General features: G+C 35.2%; 1 protein-coding gene across 1 annotated transcript in view; it reads left to right on the top strand.

Annotated features, from left to right (window-relative positions):
* LOC140435292 (lambda-crystallin homolog) overlaps positions 1 to 21,982 on the top strand; it is a 29,511-nt gene that overhangs the window by 1,802 nt on the left and 5,727 nt on the right. The window contains exons 2-3 of the mRNA XM_072524119.1: positions 17,084 to 17,271; positions 20,689 to 20,872. Coding sequence (XP_072380220.1) covers positions 17,084 to 17,271; positions 20,689 to 20,872 — 372 coding nt within the window. The remainder of the gene's footprint in view (positions 1 to 17,083; positions 17,272 to 20,688; positions 20,873 to 21,982) is intronic.

The following is a 21,982-nucleotide window of genomic DNA, read 5'->3' as shown; positions in this document are numbered from 1 at the left end:
ACTCTTCATTGAATTTTTTTAAGAGTTAGTTTTGTTAAATTTACCAACTGATTTGGTATTCCTAGCCCTTTCATTACTTTGAACATTTCTCTTCTATTCACAGAGTTGTAGGCCTCTTTGTAGTCTATAAATATGTGATGAGTATCAATGCCATATTCTAGTGCTTTTTCCAAAATTTGTTTCAGGGTTGCAATCTGATGAATTGCCGATTTACCACCTCTGAAACCAGCTTGATATTTTCCTACTATCCGTTCTACATATGGTGCCATACGGTGACATAGTATTGTGGAAAATATTTTATACGCTGCATTTAGAAGCTTAATTTCTCTGTGGTTAGAGCATTCAAAGATATCTCCTTTTTTGTGTATGGTGCAAAGTATTCCAATATTCCAATCATTGGGGAGGGTTTTCTGTGTTCATATTTCTTTTATAAGCTGCTGTAATGCCATTATCGTATCATGGTCACCTTTTCTATATAGTTCAGCTGGGAGATTATCTATTCTGGGTGATTTGTTTCTGGCTAGTTTTTTAACTGCATCTTTAACTTCAAGAATCGTTGGTAGTTCCTTCACCGTTAAGAACCGTTGGTATGTCTGAATTTTCAGTTTATCCAGGTCTCTGTGTTGGGGATGAGCGTTCTCATGCAATTTGCTTTAGTACTTTCTTCGGAACACTTTTCCTGCCACTGTCTCACACTATTTTTTCTGCTTTCCTCTTGATCTTATTTATATCCCCCCTTCCTTTACTGTACATAGTCACCCTCTCCTTTACCATTAACTGGATTGATATAACTCCTGATACTACTTGTACAGCAATTGTTGAGGTCATTCTATGTGTGCTTACCACCCTTGGTAGTGGTTTTCTTTGCCCCCTTATCATCATTTTCGTGTACTTTTTTTGGTACTTCCTCTTAGACTGGTATTGTCTATAGAACTGTAGAGTGTACTATTTCTAAATACATACTATTATTATCTATAGTATTATCTCTGCTAAAGCAACGGTCTTCTCCTCAGCTCTATTGCAAATCCTTTCTGTATGTTTTTTATGCCCTTTATTCTGTTGTACAACTCCTCATCTTTTTCTAAAAGTTGCATAGAGTTTCACATATAAGAAAAATTACTCAAAGTTGGCATGAAAGGGAGGCGAAATTTCAAAGATCCATACACGACATTATATAAAAGAATAAACAGAGAGCCAAAAAAGAAATCAGGATATTTAAGGATACACGGCGTAGAGAACAATGGGCGGGAATTGTAACATAAACTGTAACATAAAATGTTGCTATTGCAACATAAACACGATTACACAATATGCACAAAAAAGTTAAAGAAGCTACGGTTTATACAAGTCTAAAAGATTTGGGTGTTTGGCAGACAACCAAGGCCAACCACTATTAAGAGTGGAACATAGACTAGACACTTGAAAGAAATATCTGGAAGTAACTTTTGTAGATGAAAGGCAGCATACCATTGAAGAGATGGAATGCCAAACAGAACTCCCGATTACCATCGAAGAAGTCACGTCAGCCATTAGAAAAACTGAGCATGGTAAAGTTTTAAGGCCTGACACGTTTTGTGCAGAATTTCTGAAACTTATGGATGAACAGGGAATAAAATGGATAACAACTATATTTAACAAAATATATGTAACTGGGAAATTCCCCAAAGCTGGCTAAAGTCGACCTTCGTAACTATAGCAAAAAAATAAATGCAAAGTCACGCTAAGGCTACTTAGTCTAATGATGCACTTACCTAAAACGTTTTTAAAAGTGATAAATAGCACATTATATAAAAAAAAAACGAAGAACAAGGGTCATGGATACAATTGGGATTCCGCGATGCCTTGGAGATGCTCTTTGCGCTATACAAGTATTTATGCAGAGGTGCAGAGATGTCAACTGTGACATATATATTTCTTATATCGACTACAAAACGGCATTTGATAGATTAGAAATATGATAAGCTCATAATGTATCTTGAAACTAGCGGACTTAGATGATAGTCACTTGAGAATTATATATAAATTATGTTAGAACCAAACTGCCAATATAAAAGTGGATGACCAATTGACAGAGAAAATCTCCATAGATAAAGGACTGAGACAAGGATGCTTTTTGACTCCGATGTAGGGGACATATACAATAATTTCGCACATATCAGATATAAGTAGAGGATATGGACTGGATCTCAATACGAAAAAAACATTATACACGATTGTTAGTGTAAAAACTGTCCTAGAATGCAATTCCAAATCGAATATAATGTTTTTTTGAACTTGCAAATATCTTTATTGAATAATCAGTATCTTTGTTCATCACCCAATTCTCTGAATGAAGTATTAAATCAAAAAATATTTGTCAAAATAAATCTTTTATAAACTTCGTGTTCTTTCTACAAATATTTAAGTCAATATTTGTAGCAGTGATTGCTACAAGTTATTGTTATCATGATAAAATAAAATAAATAATAGATAACACATTATATAATTATAACACAGCATTATATAATTCTATAGTTAGTTACAATTTCAACAATAAAGTTGTTCTATTAGCGTCCATAAAAACAATCTGAATTCAGATCGGCGGGCGTAATTTCGGCCGGTAATCCCTTGGCCTACCTGCATAAATCAAGGGGTACCATTTATGACAGGGGTAATTTCGGCCGAGGGGTTGATGTTTACGATGAGATTAAAATATTGGTAATTACGCTTCATAGTTTCTGTAAAATATTAATTGTGTATTTATTTGGAAATACCTAATCCTGTGTACCTACCTGTCGGAAATACCTTTAATTTACTTATCTCTTTATTCTAATAACTATGTTGTACCTACTTAAGATTATTCCTTTAAATGTATAAAATTCACAAATAACAGGTATAAAATTATTATAGCTAGTCAGTATTATAACTTATCTTGAAGCTACTAGTCGATAGAAAGCATAAAATATATTATTTGTATACGATGGCATCTGTTTCAGTAATTAAGAGTTCACGCGGTTGTGACTTACTAGTTGTAGAAAAGTTTCAGTTTTGTAAACAGGACGTATTAAAAAGTGGTGAAGTACGTTGGAGGTGTATAAAGAAAAATTTAAGATATTTAGCCAAACTGTACACTGTTGGTGCGGAATACACAGTTACTAGAAGTGAATTAATCCACAACCACGAGTCCGATGAAACTACGTTGGAGAGAAAAATAGTGACGACTTCATGCAAGCGCAAAGCTGAGGAAGACATATCGGAGAAACCTTCAAAAATTATTAAAAGCGTTCTTTCAAATCATTTGCCAGAGAATTTGTCATCGATAGATGTCAGTCTAATAAGAAGAAATTTGTACAACAGCCGACGTAAGCTCTTACCAGCCCTGCCTAAGGATATTCACGATGTACATTCTGTACTCGATAGTTATGGACCGAAAACCACAACAGGTGAAAATTTTTTGTTTATTAACAGCACAGTTGATAATATCATTGTTTTTTCTTGCCATACAAATATAATAAGTTTATGTAAAATGAAAGATTTTTACATGGATGGCACATTTTCTTATTGTACAAAATATTTTTATCAGTTATTTACCATCCATGGACTGGAAAATGGGCATTATGTTCCTCTTTTGTATTGTCTGTTGCTCAATAAGACCAGTGACACATATATGAGACTTTTTCTGTTGGTAAAATCTAAAATTTTTGAACTTTATAATATTGTTTTTGAACCGAAGGAGGTATTTGTGGATTTTGAAATCGCAATTCATAACGCATTAAAAGTTGTCTTTCCCAAAACCAAACTAAATGGTTGTAGATTCCACTTGCACCAGGCGTGGTATAGGAAAATACAATCATTAGGGTTAACCCAAATGTATAAAGATAAAAACTGCGAGGAAAGCAAATGGCTTACTCATACTTTTGGGCTAACTTATTTAGACCCCTCTGAAGTTGAAGATTGTTTCATATTTGATCTCATGTCATACAAACCGGACCATAAACTTATAGATAAATACGCAGACTATTTATTAGAAAACTACATAGCGCCAGAATCTCATTTTCCACCAAATATATGGGCATATGAAAACCCATCAATTAAAAGAACCACAAATGCCTGCGAATCATTCCATTCGCACTTTAATTCTAGTTTTTATTCAAGTCACCCTTCTATATTTATTTTTATAGAAAAATTAAAAGATTGTCAGATCGATGCATATTTAAAAATAAAAAATTTAAATATTCCAGCAAAAATTAAAGACAAACAAGTAAAAAACAAACTAAAATTTATCGAAAACATGGTAAATATGCTTCGATCTGACAATATTTCTAGAATTAATTTCGTTAAATCTGTATCACATCAAAACGTTTTTTAAAAATTTATAGTTTACTTAATTTATAGAAATAAGTTGATGTAATAATTTTATTGAAATAAAGAAATATTTTAATATAAAGCATTCTGTTATTTTATTTGATTTGCGGCCGAAAATACCTATGAGATAAGGAAGCAACTTAAAACCTCCGGCCGAATTTACCTACCGGCTTTTAGTACCTGCTCTTTTTCCGGCCGAAATTACGTCCGCCCATTCAGATATATATAACCAAATACGATCAATAATTACATACCTACATATATTATTCTCACCTAAAAAATATGGAACAACAGTTTTAGAATTTTCTTTTTATTTTCTATATAACCATTGATATAACTGATTTTGTATCAGACCATGCTGCAAATCGAATGTAGGTAAAACCAAAAGCAGTGTTAGTGAAGCGCACAGTAACACAAATATTCGGCGTTTCTTCTTCTTTTTAGGGTGCCTGTCCATTTCGAAAGTTGGCGATTATTCTGGCTATGATGACTTTGTTGGTTGCTATACGAAATAGCTCTGTTGAGGTTTTTCTATACCATGCTCTCAGGTTAGCAAGCCAGGATATTCTTCTTCATCTTGGGAACTTTTTCCGTCAATTTTACCTTGCAAAATGCATTGGGGTAGCTCATATCTGCCTTGATTTCTCATTATATGTCCCAAGTACGGCAGCTTATGGCCCTTCACGATGTTGACCAAATCCGCGGTTGTGTTCATCCTCCATAGTACTTCTTCATTGGTGACTTTGTCTGTCTATGGTATTTTCAGGATCCTTCTGTATAACCATTTAAGGTAACAGGTAACATTTAAGGAGCCTTTTTTTATTTCTAGGGTGAGGTCATTGTTCTTGGACAGAGAGCTCATAGTCAAGAATGCACTTTTTGCCTTTCCGATTCGACATTTAATCTCTTGGGTATTGTCCTACGACTCATTGATTATAGTTCCCAAGTAGTTGTACTGTAAGACACGTTCAATTCTCATTTGGTTCACATACTGGTACATTTGGTACATACAGATTTGCTCCAGATATGTTTTCCCCGCTGATGATCATTAGCTTAGTTTTGCTGGTGTTTATATCCAGGTTAGCTATTATTTTTAGGTCTCTTCCGTTAATCCCTGTCTTCTTCAGCAATTCCATCATTTGTGCATGCCTGACTCTATCGAAAACCTTCTTGTAGTCAATCAGACATGCAAAAACATCACAGCTGACATCTCTACAGTTCTGAAACAATACGTGCACGCTAAATAATATAGGTCTTCTTCTTCTTCTTCAGCCTTCATTCATCCATTGTTGGACATAGGCCTCCTCCAATTGTTTCCACGCTTCCCTATCTTTTGCAATTCTCATCCACTGCTTTCCAGCTACAGCTGTTATATCTATCCATCTCTTTTTGGGTCTTCCCACGCTTCTTTTTGTTTCTCGAGGTCTCCAGAATGTTACTTTATGAGACCATCTATTGGTGTCTTACTTGATGTCGGTTACTTTAGTTCTTCGACGTATTTCGGTGTTAGGAATTTTGTCTCTGAGGGTTATATTTAACATGGCCCTCTCCATGGCCCGTTGAGTTACTCTTAATTGTTCTGCCATTTTTCTTGTTATTGCCATAGTTTCCAATCCATAAGTTGCAACTGGTAGTATACAAGTGTCATAGGTCTTTCGTTTTAAGTGTATTGGGATTTTTCTGTCTTTTAAAATGAAGCTCAACTTCCCAAAAGCAGCCCATGATAATTGTGTCCTTCTTTTAATTTCTAGGGTTTGATTTTCCTTTTCGTTTTTAATTGCATGTCCTAGATATATATATTGTTCTACCTTTTCTACATTGATGTTATCTATCGTGATGTTTTCTAGGCTGTTGCTTAATATCTTTGTTTTGTCGAGATTCATTTTTAATCCTATTTGATTCGATTTGTGATTTAAATCTTGTAGCATTGATTTTAGTTCATGGATATCTGTGCTTATTAGTACTATGTCGTCTGCGAAACGCAAATGGTTAAGATATACTCCATCTATTTTTAATCCCTTTTCGACCCAATTTAGTTTTTTGAAGACATTTTCTAATGCCAAAGTAAATAACTTGGGTGAGATGGTGTCACCCTGTCTCACGCCTTTGCCAAGGTCTATTTTCATAGTTTCCAGATCATCATCTATTTTTACGTGAAAAGTAGCATCATCGTATATATTCTTAAGGAGGGCAGCATATCTTGAATCTACTCTGGCGTCGTCCAATGCTGTTAAGAAAGCCCATTTCTCGATACTGTCGAATGCTTTGTGATAATCGACAAATGCCAGATGTAGTGGTATGTTGTACTCTATTGTGTTTTCAATAACTGTCCGGATTGTTTGCAAGTGATCGATAGTGCTAAAACCCTTACGAAAGCCTGCTTGCTCCACCGGTTGGTATGCATCTAGCTTAGCTGTCAATCTATTTGTTATAATTCGGGTTAGTAGTTTGTAAAGGTGTGACAACAAGCTTATTGGTCGGTAGTTTTCTATATTTGCGGCGTCTTCTTTTTTATGGAGTAGAATGACTTCCGCATTTTTCCATGCTTTTGGTATTTGTCCTTCCAATAGGCATTTATTCAGTAATGCTCTCATTGCCTCTTCTAATGCAGTGCCTCCCATTTTTAGCATCTCTGAAGTAATTTTATCTTCTCCTGGTGTTTTCCCATTTTTCATTTGTTTTAGGGCGGCTCTAATTTCTGATGTTATAATTTCAGGGAGATCCTCTGAGCCCACATTTAAGATATGTTTTGTTGGTATACCGGGGTTCGGAATAGTAGAAGTATACAGCTTCTCGTAAAATTTTCGGATTTCTCTAACGATCTCTTCCTTATGCGAGCACAATGTTCCACGGTCGTCTTTTATCTTTATGATTTTATTCCTGCCAGCGGACTTACATGTTTTTAGTACTTTCATGTTCTTATTGTTCTCTATGGTTTCAAGAATCTGGTTTGTTCTATAAGCTGTGAGGTCTTTTCGAATATTTTTCTTAACGCTTCTGTTGAGCGCTTTATAGTCCGGGTTATCTCTGTTCGTTCTTCTTCTTTTCTCTATCTGTTCTAGAGTCTCGGGTTTTAGTTTAGCTTCTTTTTGTTTTCTTATTCTGCAACAAAGTTTCTTAGTGACTGTTTGTATGTCTTTAGTTATTTTCTCAGCTAGTTCATCTATATTTTTGTGCTCAAAGGTATTTGCTACTAGTTTCCGTGCTAATTCCTCTTGATATTTCTCTTTATTACTGGCTAGGATGTCTACCGTCGGTAGAGGGTTTGTTGTTAATAGTTTTCGTCTTTCTATCTTTACGTTAATATGTATATCGGCACGAACTAGTCTATGGTCACTGCCAGTATTAAATTTGTTCAGCACCTCGATGTTTTTACATATTGATCTATCACTGGAAAGGATAAAATCTATTTCATTCTAAACCTGGCCGTTCGGGCTACGCCATGTCCACTTTCTTTGTATTTGTTTTTTATAGAACGTGTTCAGGCAAAACATTTTTTCGGTTCTTATGAAATTTGCTAATGTCTCTCCTCTGGTGTTTCTGTTGCCTAGACCGAAGTTTCCTATGTAGTCTGAGTCGCCTGGTATTCGCCGCCCTATTTTTGCATTAAAATCTCCGGTGATGATAACATAATGTGTTTTTTCTAGGTCTTTAGCTCGCGTTATATCTTCGTAGAGTTGTTCTATTGACTCGTCATCCGCAGTGGAAGTTGGAGCATAGCAGTGTATTATTTGTAAGCTATATCGTTTATTCAGTTCTAATACAAGATATATCACTCTTTCCGACACTGCTGAGTATTTTACAATCTGGTGTTCTATTCTTCGGTTGACCATGAAAGCCACTCCTCCTTGACCGTGGTTCTCTTCTGAATTATATTGGTATAAAGTGTGCCCAGATTTTAGGGTGGTCTTTTTCTCTCCTTGAAGTCTGGTTTCACATAAACTTACAATAATGGGATATTATCCCATTTAATAGCCCCTAGTTCCTGCTCTAATTCCTCTAGATGGTCGTTCGTTCTCATGGTTCTAATGTTGTATGTAGCGAATTTAAATTTTTGAGAATTAATTTGTTTATTATTGTCATGTCAATGTCATGTAAATAATATAGGTATAGTGATTTATACCCCGTAACCATACAACGAGGGTTCCAATCAATTGTCATCTACAGTCACTCCACTCAATTTTTTCTGACTTCCTCGTATTTAATGCTAGGACGTAAACAAAATGATATTTTAGTCTGTTGTACAACTTTCATAACAAAGAATTGACTAAATATTTTACATAATTCTGTAATGTACGCAAGACTAAAGAATGACCTACATTACGTATTTGTGCACTTCTGCGTGAGGATTTCTGTGAATCTTTAACAAAATTCTGCATTAAATCTAAAGCTTTATTGTAATTTATACCAGTTTTTGGTCTACCTGTTCGAAAGCCATCTTTTACTTGTCCAGTTTCATCAAAACGCTTTAAAAATGTTTGTACCGTCGCCTTATGAATAGTTTGGGATACTTTTAAATGGTTTGGGAAAGTATAGTTGATCAAGTTGGCTACTTTACGATAAGATCTTTTTCTATCGCCGTAGCCGCTCATCATTAATAACAACATTTTCCTCCACATATGTCTCGAAAAATAAAATAAATTAAATAATGTTGACAGTAAGTCTAAGAGTTTTTTCTTTTTTTTTTGTGCCAAATGGACGGCAAACTAGAAAGAGGGCCAAATGAACATACGAAAAATTATCGACAAATTACTGGTTAATTGTGATAAATTTTGGCCCCAGTTCCACTTGATTTGATGTTCTATTATATAATTATTATCAGTGACGGAGATAAAGGTGAAGGTTTGACCGATACTAATGTACTCGTAATCGCACAGAGTCAATTTCATATTCGGAAGGTCTCCAGTGATTAGAACTTTAAGATATGCAGTTATAGTACGTTGTTTTAGCATAGACGAAACCAAAACATTGCAAGTGAATAGCGAGCCGGGTTTTAGTCGAATCAGAAGCTCGTCTTGTGGGAAACGAGAGCTTTTATTTAATTTTTTGGAAAAAACTCAACTAACGTTAAAACTAAGCAGATTATCACTATTTTACTAGACAATTTGTATATTTTATCAATTATTATTTTTAACAATTTTATTATTTTATAATTTTATCAATTATATTTCTTTAAGGATTACTCGTTTTCCCTTTTTGGGTACTCTGGTGTTTTGGCATCAGGATTTATCTAGTTTTGTTATTACATAATTCTGATCTTTTGATCTTCTCTGATTTTTTTCTCGTCTTGTTAGTTGTTTATTTGCTTTCTTTATTCCTTATCTAGAATTACAACTTTTAGCGTTTTAGCGCTATAAACATATGCGCTTTTTTTTATTTCGTGATTATTAAATACAACTCTTTTATTTTTTATAGCATTTATCTTGTTTTTTGCGTATTTTTCATTTATTGTTTATACCATTTGTGTTTATAACACTTGGTAGCTTTAAATTTTCTAATTTAAAACATCTAGTACACGTTACATAAATATTTTAGTTTAGTACATAGTGGCGTAACTACAATTCAGAAGGCCCGGGGCGGTCTTGAGGGCTGAGGGGATTTCCACGTGTACAGCTTGCGAGGTGGTAATTGGAAGAATGTGTTTGTGACAACTAGTTCTGAGTCTTCTACGAATTCTATGGGTCTCCTCTCTCGTTTCTGACTCCAAGTCCATGTGCTCCAATGTACTGTGCCTTATCTCCAGCTCCAATCTTGGCATTAAAATCGCCCATAATGATGAGAACTTCCTGTCGAGGAATTTTTAGTATGATACTGTTGATGTTCTGATATAACACAATTTTTTCTTCCTCCTCTTTGTCTGCAGTGGGAGTATAGACTTGGATGACGTTTATATTGAACAAATATCTTCATACAAATACCTTGAAGCATGGATCACGAAAACCCGCAGAATATAGACTTGCATATTTCTTGCGAGGCCCCTTCCAAAACGGAGATAATAGCAGCTATCAAATCTCTGAGAAACAACAAGTCACCGGGAATCGATAACATTGCTGCTGAAATGCTTAAAGCTGATCCGCATCTAACTGCTGAACTTTTGCTCCCCATAATCCGAGAGGTGTGGGAAACAAACCACATTCCAGCGGGCTGGAAAAAAGGTAACATTATCAAGCTTCCAAAAAAAGGCAACCTCACACTGTGCAAAAATTGGAGAGGAATAACCTTGCTTACTGTCATAAATAAAATTTTAGCGACCATCATACTGAAAAGAATAACAAACAAGGTTGAGTTCCGAGCTAATCAAGCAGGCTTTAGGCCAGAATCCTCCTGCATAGACCACATTAATACTGTGAGGGTAATAATGGAACAATCGGTTGAATGGAACACACCCCTATACATGGTCTTTGTTGATTTTGAACGTGCCTTTGATAGCTTGTCTCACGCTGCTCTATGGAAAATTTTAGAGCTAAGAAACATCCCGCAAAAAATAATTTCTATTATAAAGTCACTATATACTGATGGGCGATGATATACTGTCGAGCAATATACATATCTAGGCACCAATTTAAATAGCCAATGGGACCACTCAACAGAAATTAAACAGCGAATAATAAAAGCAAAAGCAGCATTCGTTAGAATGAGAACTATTTTCAACAGTCGAGACATATCATTAAAAACATAATGCCGTCTATTGAACTGCTACATATTCACAGTTCTGCTCTACGGAATGGAAGCATGGACACTGACTGATGCATCTATATGAATCGGCTCGAAGCTTTCGAAATGTGGTGTTATAGGCGCATCTTACGTATATCCTGGGTTGACAGAGTTACTAATGTGGAGGCCCTGCGTAGAATGGGGAAAGAATGTGAAATTCTCATGACCGTCAAAACTAAAAAGTTGGAATATCTAGGTCATGTAATGAGAAATCAAGAACGTTACGGCCTTCTCCAGCTGATTCTCCAAGGGAAAGTAAATGGTAAGAGAGGACCGGGAAGAAGACGCATTTCCTGGCTTCAAAATTTGCGAAAGTGGTATAACACGACTACCACTGAACTGTTCCGCGCTGCAATAAGCAAAGTGAAGATAGCCGTGATGATCGCCAACGTCCGGAATGGATAGGCACTTTAAGAAGAAGATATACTGATGCGAACTGCAGCGTGACACACAATGGGATCAACAGTGACGAATTCAACGTACTTACTGGAGTTAGACAGGGATGCGTGCTTTCTCCGTTTCTTTTTAACATAGCTATAGACTATGTTCTCTCCAAACTAGACTCCGACACAAGAGGGATACAATGGACGTTAACCACACGCCTAAGCGATCTAGAATACGCGGACGATATGTCTATTAGGTCAAAGGTTTCAAGATCTGGCTTACCAATTGGAAACACTTTCCACTGAAGCCAATAAAATAGGTTTGAAAATCAATATTAGTAAAACCAAGTCCATGAGAATAAATGCAAGGAACAACACGCTATTTACTATCGACAATATGCAGATTGAAAATGTGGAAAACTTTACGTATCTTGAAAGTGTCATAACAGAAAACGGAGGTACAGAAGACGATATTCGTATGAGGATACGAAAAGCTCAACAAGCTTTCAGCACGCTCAACCCTGTTTGGAGATCTGGCGAGTATACTACAAGGACAAAGATCCGAATATTCCGATCAAATGTCATGTCTGTTCTACTCTACGGATGTGAAACCTGGAAAGTGACAAACACCCTCACAGACAAACTGCAGGTCTTTGTTAACAAATGTCTACGAAGAATTGTTCGTATATTCTGGCCTAACACCATCAGAAACGACGATCTGCTACACCTGACCGAACAAAAGAGGGTACAAAATGAAATTAAGTCCAGAAAGTGGGGTTGGATCGGTCACACACTCCGAAAAAATAGTTGCAGTATCGCAAAGACTGCCCTAGCGTGGAATCCCCAAGGGAAAAGAAAAAGAGGTTGCCCAGTACAAACTTGGAGAAGATCCATCATGGACGAGATAAGAGGCCAAGGAAAGTCTTGGAATGAGGTGAAGGCCGTAGCGCAAAATAGAACCCGATGGCGCGTTTTCACTGAAGCTCTATGCTCCACTTAGGAGTTCAAGAACCTTATATATATATATATATATATATATATATATATATATATATATATATATATATATATATATATGGATCACAGAAGATACTGATCAAACAAAAGAAATAAGATGCCACATTGAAATTGCACGGTCAACTTTTAGCACAATGAGAAAACTTTTCTGTAATCGCAATATCCGGATTAGAATACTTCGATGTTATATTTTCTCCACCCTTTTGTATAGGGTTGAGGCCTGGACACTGAAATAATCCAACCTTAAAAACCTGGAAGCATTCGAAATGTGGTATTATCGGCGTATTCTGAAAATATCATGGATGTATCGCAAAAGTTCTCGAACAGCTAGGAAAAAAATGCGAAGTTTTAAATTTCATAAAAATCAGGAAGCTGGAATGCTTGGGGCACATCATGAGAGTCGAAAAATACGAACTATTAAGGAATGTAATTCAGGGCAAAATCAAAGGCAGAAGAAGCTTAAAAAGATGTAAAATCTCGTAGCTACGCAATGTCCGTGAATGGTTTGAATGCAGTCCAATTGAACTATTCAGGCGCGTAACAGAAAAAGAACCAAATGCTACAGAAAATCCAGTGAGTTATCATAGTCGTAACCTATCTTTTTTTGATTACTTAAAGATTTGACCTTTATCTTGAACTTACCGATTGTATAATTGAATTTTAAAGCCTTGTTATTTTTATTGACAAAAAAATTCTTAAGATATTAAGCTAATCAAACAGCATATAAAATGAGGTTAAAGTATGTAAAAAAACCTTGAAACAAGCAAATCATTTGCTTAACAACATCTTAAACTAAATTCGGTTTGGTTTGGGTTTTACCTTACTTGATTAACTGCTTTAGTATGCCTAAATTAAATTAGTCAAGTGTATGTATTTTTTAACAGGATAATAAGCATATAAAATAGTTACTATTTTTAGTGGCAATAAGCCACAATTTTAGTTTAAAATAAGATTATTTTTGAATTTCTTTCTTGATTTGTTTTTTATGCATATATCACAATTATCACACATTTTCTCAACGCTATGCTAGTAGTCATATTTTGGCTTTGTAAAATGGTGTTATTTTATTTAACAACCCTGTTTGTCCTATGTGTTTTTTATAAAGGCTTTTATATCTTTCAGATTGATTAAGTTTACTACTTTTAATATTTCATCTGCATTTTCGTGAGATTATAGTACTGGATTTCTGCTTAAACAGTTTGCTTCTTGGTTATATTTTCCTGGATTATACTTACCTTTAAAATTATATTGAGATAAGTAGAATGTTCGTCAATTCTAGCCTTTATGTTTAAATTATCTAAAGGCTTGCGATCTGAGTATACTAAGAACTCTTTTCTAAAGATCTTTCTGGCTAAAAATTCTAAATATATTGCCTTTTTCTCCTTTTGACTTTGTGTTAATTATTTTAAAATATACTACTGACTTACTATATCCATTTTCATCATTTTGTTTTAGTATAGCTCCTACCCCTTTGATTCTGGTATCTGTACATATATCGAGCGGTATATCGGAGTTAAAAATTCTCAAAATTGGTTCTGAACAAAGCAATGACTTTATTTTATCGAAAGATTATTGATATCGTTCGACCAGATCAATTCTATATCTTTTCTTAATAAGTTATGTTCTTCTTCTTCATCTGGTTCCTGTCCGTTTCGGATGTTGGAAATCATATTGGCAATCATGACCTTGCTCGCTGCAGCCATGATATTCTCCTTCTACCGGGTCCACGCTTACCATTTAAGTTATGTAGTGGGCCTATAAAATGTTTGCAACATATTGAACACACCTATGGTAATAATTTATTTTTCCCAAGAATTGACGTACATTCTTTCTTGTTTCTGAAACAGAGAACTTTTTCACGGCAACCAGATAATCTTCTACAGGTTTGTTGGAATTATTTTTTATTATGTGATTTTTTTTAATTATTTTACAGTTTTTCGCGGAAGTTCATTTAGAAAATTTTAGTCTGAACCCTTCATTTTCTATTGCTTCCAATAATTCTGATAAATGCATTATATGTTCATCAAAGCTTTTGGAAAAAAATAGAATGTCATCTATATAACTGACTGTAAAGTCTGAACAATTATATTTTCCTATAATGCTACTTAAAATCCTTTGAAAAATTGCTGGAGCCATCTTCAAACCAAGTGGAGGGCAAGACCATTGAAAATTGCCTGTTGTGTTACAAATGCCGTTTTTTCCTTATCTTGTATTGTCATAGGTATTGGCAAGCATGCTGAATTTATGTCTTAAGTGGAAAAGTATTTACAATTTCTAGTTTTTAGTATTAAATCCTCAGTCAATGGAAAAGGTTGTGACTGTGGAATAATAATTTTATTTAGTTCCCTAAAATCTATCTTGTCTTGTTCATATTTTTCTCAATATCATAAATTTTTATCTTCAGCGTTAATATAATATTTGTTTTTTTCACACCATTATTTGTCCTCAATGACCGATGAAATACTTGAACTTATGGATCAGAGAAAAAAAAACAAAGAAAATCTCCAAGAATATAAGAGAATACAAACCATCGTCAGAATGAAGATAAGACAAGCCAAAGAGAAACAAACAACAGAACAATGTCAAGAAATAGAGGAATATCAGAGTCGATATGATAACTTCAATGTCAATCGAAAGGTGAAGGAAATAGCTGGAAAGTTCCAAAAACGAAACAGAGGAAAAATAACAGATGATGGATTTAATCTTGCCATAACCAACGAAGATAAAAAGAAAGTATGGGAAGGATACTTGGGGAAACTTTTTCACGACCTTAGAACCCAATACAAGAACCCACCATTGAAGAAAATTCAGGTCCCGAAATCCTACCAGAAGAAATAAAGGCAGCCGTCAGACAAATGAAGGATGGAAAGGCACCGGGACTTGATGAAATTCCTGCAGAACTGCTGAAGCTATTAGATGCAGAACAAATAAACATAATATAGAACCATAAGCCTAATGAGCCATCTGCTGAAGCTTTTTTTAAAAATCATCCATAAAAGAATTTAGCGGAAATGCGAGGAACAAATTGCGCCCAATCAGTTTGGATTTGTGAACGCAGTTGGTACGAGGGAAGCTTTATTTAGAGTGCAAGTAGTGTTTCAGAAATGTAGAGATGTCAGCTGTAATTTTTTTGCATGCCTGATTGACTACAAGAAGGCATTCGATAGAGTCAGGCATGAACAGATGATGAAAGTGCTGAAGAGGGCAGGGATTGACGGAAGAGATCTAAAAATAATAGCTAACCTGTATTGGAATCAATCAGCGGTGCTCCGAATAGATGAAGAATATATAAACCAGGTCAAAATCATAAGGGGAGTGAGACAGGGTGCATAATTTCACCACTGATATTCAATCTGTACTCGGAGCACATTTTTGAAGGGACTCTAAAAGATATTGATGAAGGCATCTCGATAAATGGAGTCAATCTCAATAACCTACGGTATGCAGATGATACAATAGTATTTCCCAATACCATAGAAGGGGTGCAAAACTTAATGAACAAAATAACGGAAACCATAACATATGGACTGGATATAAACACCAGCAAAACCAAGCTAATAATTATAAGCAAGGAAAAGATAACTGGAGCAAATCTGTATGTGAACCAATTGAGAATTGAATGTATCTCACAGTGCGACTACTTGGGAACTATAATCAATGAGTCGTGGGACAATACCCAAGAGATTAAATGTTGCATCGTAAAGGCAAAAAGTGCATTCTTGACTATGAGCTCTATTTTCAAGAGCCATGACCTCACTCTAGAAACATAAATCAGGCTCCTTAAATGTTATGTGTACTCGGTGCTTCTGTACGGAGTAGAAATGTGGACATTGAAGGCGAAAACTCTATCAAAACTTCAGGATTTTGAACTATGGTTATATAGAAGAATCCTGAAGATACCATGGGCAGAAAAAGTCACCAATGAAGAAGTACTACGGAGGATGAACACAACGGCGGATTTAGTCAACATTTTCAAGGGCCGTAACCTGCAGTACTTGGGACATATAATGAAAAATCAAAGCAGATTCGAGCTATTTCAATGCATGTTGCAAGGTAAAATTGAAGGAAAAAGGGCCCCAGGACGAAGACGAGTATCCTGGCTTGCTAACCTGAGAGCATGGTATAGAAAGACCTCAAGACAGCTATTCCGTATAGCAACCAACAAAGTCATCATAGCTAGAATGATCGCCAACGTTCGAAACGGACAAGCACCCTAAGAAGAAGATTTATCCTCAAGTTTACTATTTGAAGGTCATCTTTTTTCTGGTTTTTTATCGGTAATAGTTTTGCATTGATTAATGATACATTTGCTGCCGAGCCATATATTCCATCGATTTCGAAACTGTGATTAAACAGTAACTTGATTTTTATTATTGGTGGTATTAAAAGTTTTTTGGATTTGTTTTATTTCATTTTATCTCCAGTTGAGAGTTGTTGACAGTTCTTACTTGTTGATTTTTCGCAATTTAATTTTTATTTTTAGCAAAAAGAATATTCTTTTTTTCTTTACATATTTAAATTTCAGATCAAGTTAAACTTTTAAATTAGTATATTTGAAGTGTATTTGTTTATGAAATATGTTATATTTTATTATGTATATTATCATATATATTATTTTCTTGTAGTGGTCTCATTGGTAGATCATGGGCCATGATCTTTGCCGCCGCCGGTTACAAAGTCTCTCTTTACGACATAAATTCTGAACAAATTGATGTAGCACTCGCAGATATCAAGCAACAATTGCAGGCTTTGGAAAAAGAAAAAGTCCTCAGGGGAACACTTACAGGACAACAGCAATTCGCACTTATTTCAGGTAGGTTACACTAGCTCAAATTACTAGAGACGCGAGTTCTGGCTGCGCAGTGGCAACATTCGAAAAAAGTGGGGATAGCTTCGTATAATTTGCCGGGTAATTTTATGCAGTGTTGTAATGTTGTAATATAAATATGAAAAATGTAGGAAATCGACAAATTCTTAATCATTAAAGGCAAGAAGTAATTTATAACGTTTTTAATTTACAAAAAATGAAGCAAAAATAAACACTTTCTGTAGTGTAGAGAAAATACTGGAATTTCTTACATATTTTCTGTAATTCAATAAAAGCATTATTTTATTATTACCTGATTAGGGTTTGTCCGGAACGGTTAATACTCATATCTTTGAGCGCAATTAAGGAATTCTTACAATTTATCGAGACAAGGACAAAACCCGTGACTTTAAATATTTGTACCTGGATTTCCTTACAAACGTTTCTAATATCCTTTGACATGATTAATAAAATAGCAAACGGTTCTGAAATTATAAATTTGCTTAACTACAAAACTATTACAATTAAACAACATTTAAAAGTTTCTTAAAACTGGTAAATTTAGCTTTTGACAATGACTTTATTGGTTAGATTATTTTAGAAATTATTGCTGGTCAGATTGTACATAATTTAAAACAATAAATTTCTTTCCAAACAATCTATAAAATGATGTCTAACATCAAGGTGTTTTTGATTCCAATGTAGAAGCCATCTTAATACATGATTGCTTATCTTCATAGACTAGTATATTATAAATACACATAAAAATCTCTGACTAAAAAACAAACTTTTTCCAACACATGAAGATAACGCCATATATTCGGCCTCTGCACTATATAGTGACACTACACTCTGCTTTTTAGTTTTCCAACAAGCAACAGTATTGTTAAGTTTGCACAATCTGCATCAATACAGATATCTACTATCGCTATTTCTTTGTTTCTACCTTCATCGCCTGCCTTAGTCTGTGTACCAATGAGGACGTCAATGCACATCGCTCCGCCTTTTAACTTCTATACAATTTACGATACGATTGGATAATTGGCTTAAAAATGCAAATTACGATAAATGAAAAATGTTTAAAAATGGTACATTTTTCAAGCCAAGTCACCAATAAGCTCACACTCAAACATAAACAAAATTCACCCTACATATCATTTAACTACACACACACCATACAAGTGAGCACCACACACACTCCTTCAGAGTCGTTTAAATACAACAAGGACAGGGGGAGATTGGTTTTCTGTGGTTTCCCAATCTCATTGCACAATGATACCTGATCCTAGGTGAGGACACAGCCACAGCTATCCTTCACGCGATTTCCAAACAACCTTAAAAAAGGCCAAACGTTCTGAAAAGAACAGTTTTTCCATGGAACTTGTACTTAGTGACGGGCTTGGATCCGGACGGCGGACAGCAGCTTCAGCGGCCCCACCAGTTTCTTCTTTCTCGTCGGTCGTGGACGTGTTCTTCTGATGTGTCACCTCTGACGCTCCTGCCTTTAGCGGCGGCACCCAGTCTAGGTCCTCACTTGACCCTATCATGCTGAAAAGCACCAATTTTTATATACATATTAACCACCCTTGAAGAAGCACAAAACTTAAACAAGGTTAAAACGTGCAGTCAGTCTAAGCCAAGTCAGTCTAGTCTTGGTCCGGCTCCCATACAGGGTCTCCTATGCCCTGGGAGCCCTTTTCACGGGGCTATGTTCCCCACTCGTCCATAGACTCTTTTGCTTAGACCTTTCTACTACCAAACTGTGTTTTATTGTAAGAAATTACCTAACCTACCACGTAGGAACAGAAATTCAGTGGAAACTTTGATTGGGCTGGTCGAAGCCCTCTGCAGAACACCTAGAGAGCAGATACGGGTTAATTCTTGCCAAGACCCAAACCTCCCTATGGTGATACTACCTTCAACAAATTTCAAAACATAATTTTCTGTAGATTTCAAGTATCTCAAAATATTTTTCAAATTATTCCAATTTTTTTCAGTGTAATTAATTTGAAATTTACTGAAATAGGGCACACAAAAACTAAAATTTAGCTTAGAGGCTATCATCACATACATACATAAGAATACATAAGACAACCAATCAATTCCCTATAAGGTAAACACTAAAAAGATTGTAATGTAAACATAGCAAGGAAATAAAGAAGGAAAAATTAAGGGATAATTAGCCTAGTAAAGAGTAATAATTATTTAAGTAATTATTATATATTCCAAATTAATAAAGAATAAATTCGACACAGTTTAACGTATACATTTCAAATTAAAAACAAAACAATTGACCCAGTTTAACACAAGCCTGAATGTTTAAAAAATTACGACACTTAGACCTTGTTGGAAATTAATACAAGGTACGAATTGTTAAACAAGGATAAGAATTGAGCTGACTAAGAAGTTTTACATAGCGTGATCCAGTTTAACACATGGAATAGATGGCATAATCAGCGAAAACGTAGAAACAAATCTCCACTTCGGACATGACAAAAGAATCTAAGGTACGAGTTGGCAATAGATAAAAACAAACAGAAGTTGGTAAAACAAACAGTAAGAGCGCGGCGTCCGAGAGTGACCCACGCGAGAGGCGCGGCGATCGGGCGCGCTGTTGTAACTCGACGGGACGGTGTGACGTATAAGTGCCGGTATCTGGAGATTCGAAGGTTCGCGACAGCGTGCCGTTTTGACTTCTCAAAAACTGACGGATCTCGAATCCCTGTAGGACTGGAGGCGTATTCATTAGCTAGAGCCTAAATACGCGAAGGTAACTAAGATCTATATACTAACCCAAGGTATATCTAATGATACGGAATTGTCCGCCCTTTAATTCCTTGCTTTGTCTCTTCTCGTCTTCCTTCGCGCCTGATCGAAACATTATTGGTCATAACTGATATTTTGTAGTGTACAGTCTATTTAATACATTGTAAGCTCGAAATTTGTTTTTTTGTTATTCCCGGCCGTTACAGGTAGAGACTAGAAGAGATACACATTTTCGCTTATGCAGTGCTCCGGCTTCTAACGTAAGCCCATAGCCTCTCACTCTTTGCAGGACCTGAGACCGAGAAGTCCTTAATCGCCCTCCTTCCAAAAATCTCCCTACCCTCTTGTAAATCCGCGAGGGCGGAACCAGTCAGTCCAGACTAGTGGAACCAGTAAGCCTTGCCCCGCTCGCAGGGATAAGTATCCCCTAAGAATTGTAGATGCATTGATAAGGATATTGAGACGGACGTCTTCTACAAATGGTGACAGCAATTATTAGAGTGGTGACAATTTAGTAGAGTGGTTTATTAGGTTTATATTTACAGTTTAAATCATAAATTATTAGAGTTAGCCACCCTATTTTATTACAAGATCCAATATATAATTGCAATACCAACAGTTTTCTCTGACACATTTATTATTTAACTTAATTTGCAGGAACAACCAGTCTCGAAGAAGCTATAAAAGATGCTACGATTGTTCAAGAATGTGTTCCAGAAGTCCTTGACCTGAAGAGAAAAGTTTGGAAACAAGTTGACGACATCGTTTCACCAAATACAATTTTGTCGAGTTCCACTTCCACTTTTATGCCATCGCTATTCAGTGATCATCTTAAAAATAAGTAAGTTATTGTCAGTATATTTATCTTCATATTTCTTCTGTATAAATTCATTAGTCAGTATTGGTGACTTACACGAAATATTTGGCAATATATCTGAAATATTCTGTATTGTCAACAGAATCGTATATAAATACAACAATACTTTTTAACGAGAATTCTTCTTCTTTAAGCGCCTTTTTCTCCAAAAATATTGGCCACTAGTGGCATGATCTTTACTCTAAAAAACTTACTATGAAGTAAAAACATTTTGTGTAAAATGGTATAAATTTATTAAAAAAATTTTTAAAAATATCCAAAACATCATCATTATCATCAGTCGAAAATCTAGAAATAAGTATTACCACGTTAAAAATTAAAACAAATGGGTAACATTTTGATGGTTAACTTAAACATGTGGTAAATACTTATGTCTATATAGTAGTTGAAACTAGCTAATGAAATATACCATTTTACACAACAAGTTTTTACTTCATTGTTTTTTAAAATTTGGGATCAATTACTGGATTACGCTTTTAAATTTTGATCTTTACTTTTTCCGCAGCAGACCTAAATAATCTTGTAGTTCTGACTCCATACTACTGGCGGATATTCTTCGTTGTCCAGGGCTGACTACTCTTTTATTTTTCCATGTCACTCTCTTCACTGTTTCCCCATATATCTTGTTATCAGTTAGATTATTAGCTATACTGTTGTTTTTGCTAATGACTGTCCATTTGGTTTTCTTTGTTTTAACTTTCAAACTTTTTTCTATTATGTGTTACCGCTGATAGAAGTATCTGTGAATCATTATTTTTTACTAGCAAAACTGTGTCCTCAGCATATCTTAAGTTGTTGGTAACTACTCCGTTGGCAATTGTACCTTATGTTCTGTCATCCACAGCTTCTTCCAGAATCTTTTCTGCATATAAATTAAACAAAAGCAGAGAGAGCACACATCCCTGTCGAACTCCTTTCATAATAGGAGCTTCTTCGGACGTCTGACCTTTAATTCTAGTGTCAGCGTATGATATATATATATATATATATATATATATATATATATATATACAAGGATTTCCAGTTTTCACTGTATTCCTTGACTCAACCATTTTCTCCAATTTTTCCTGTTTA

This window comes from Diabrotica undecimpunctata, chromosome 2 (genome assembly GCF_040954645.1).
Source record: "Diabrotica undecimpunctata isolate CICGRU chromosome 2, icDiaUnde3, whole genome shotgun sequence".
Lineage (NCBI taxonomy): Eukaryota > Metazoa > Arthropoda > Insecta > Coleoptera > Chrysomelidae > Diabrotica > Diabrotica undecimpunctata.
This window is presented reverse-complemented; position numbering and strand designations above follow the sequence as displayed.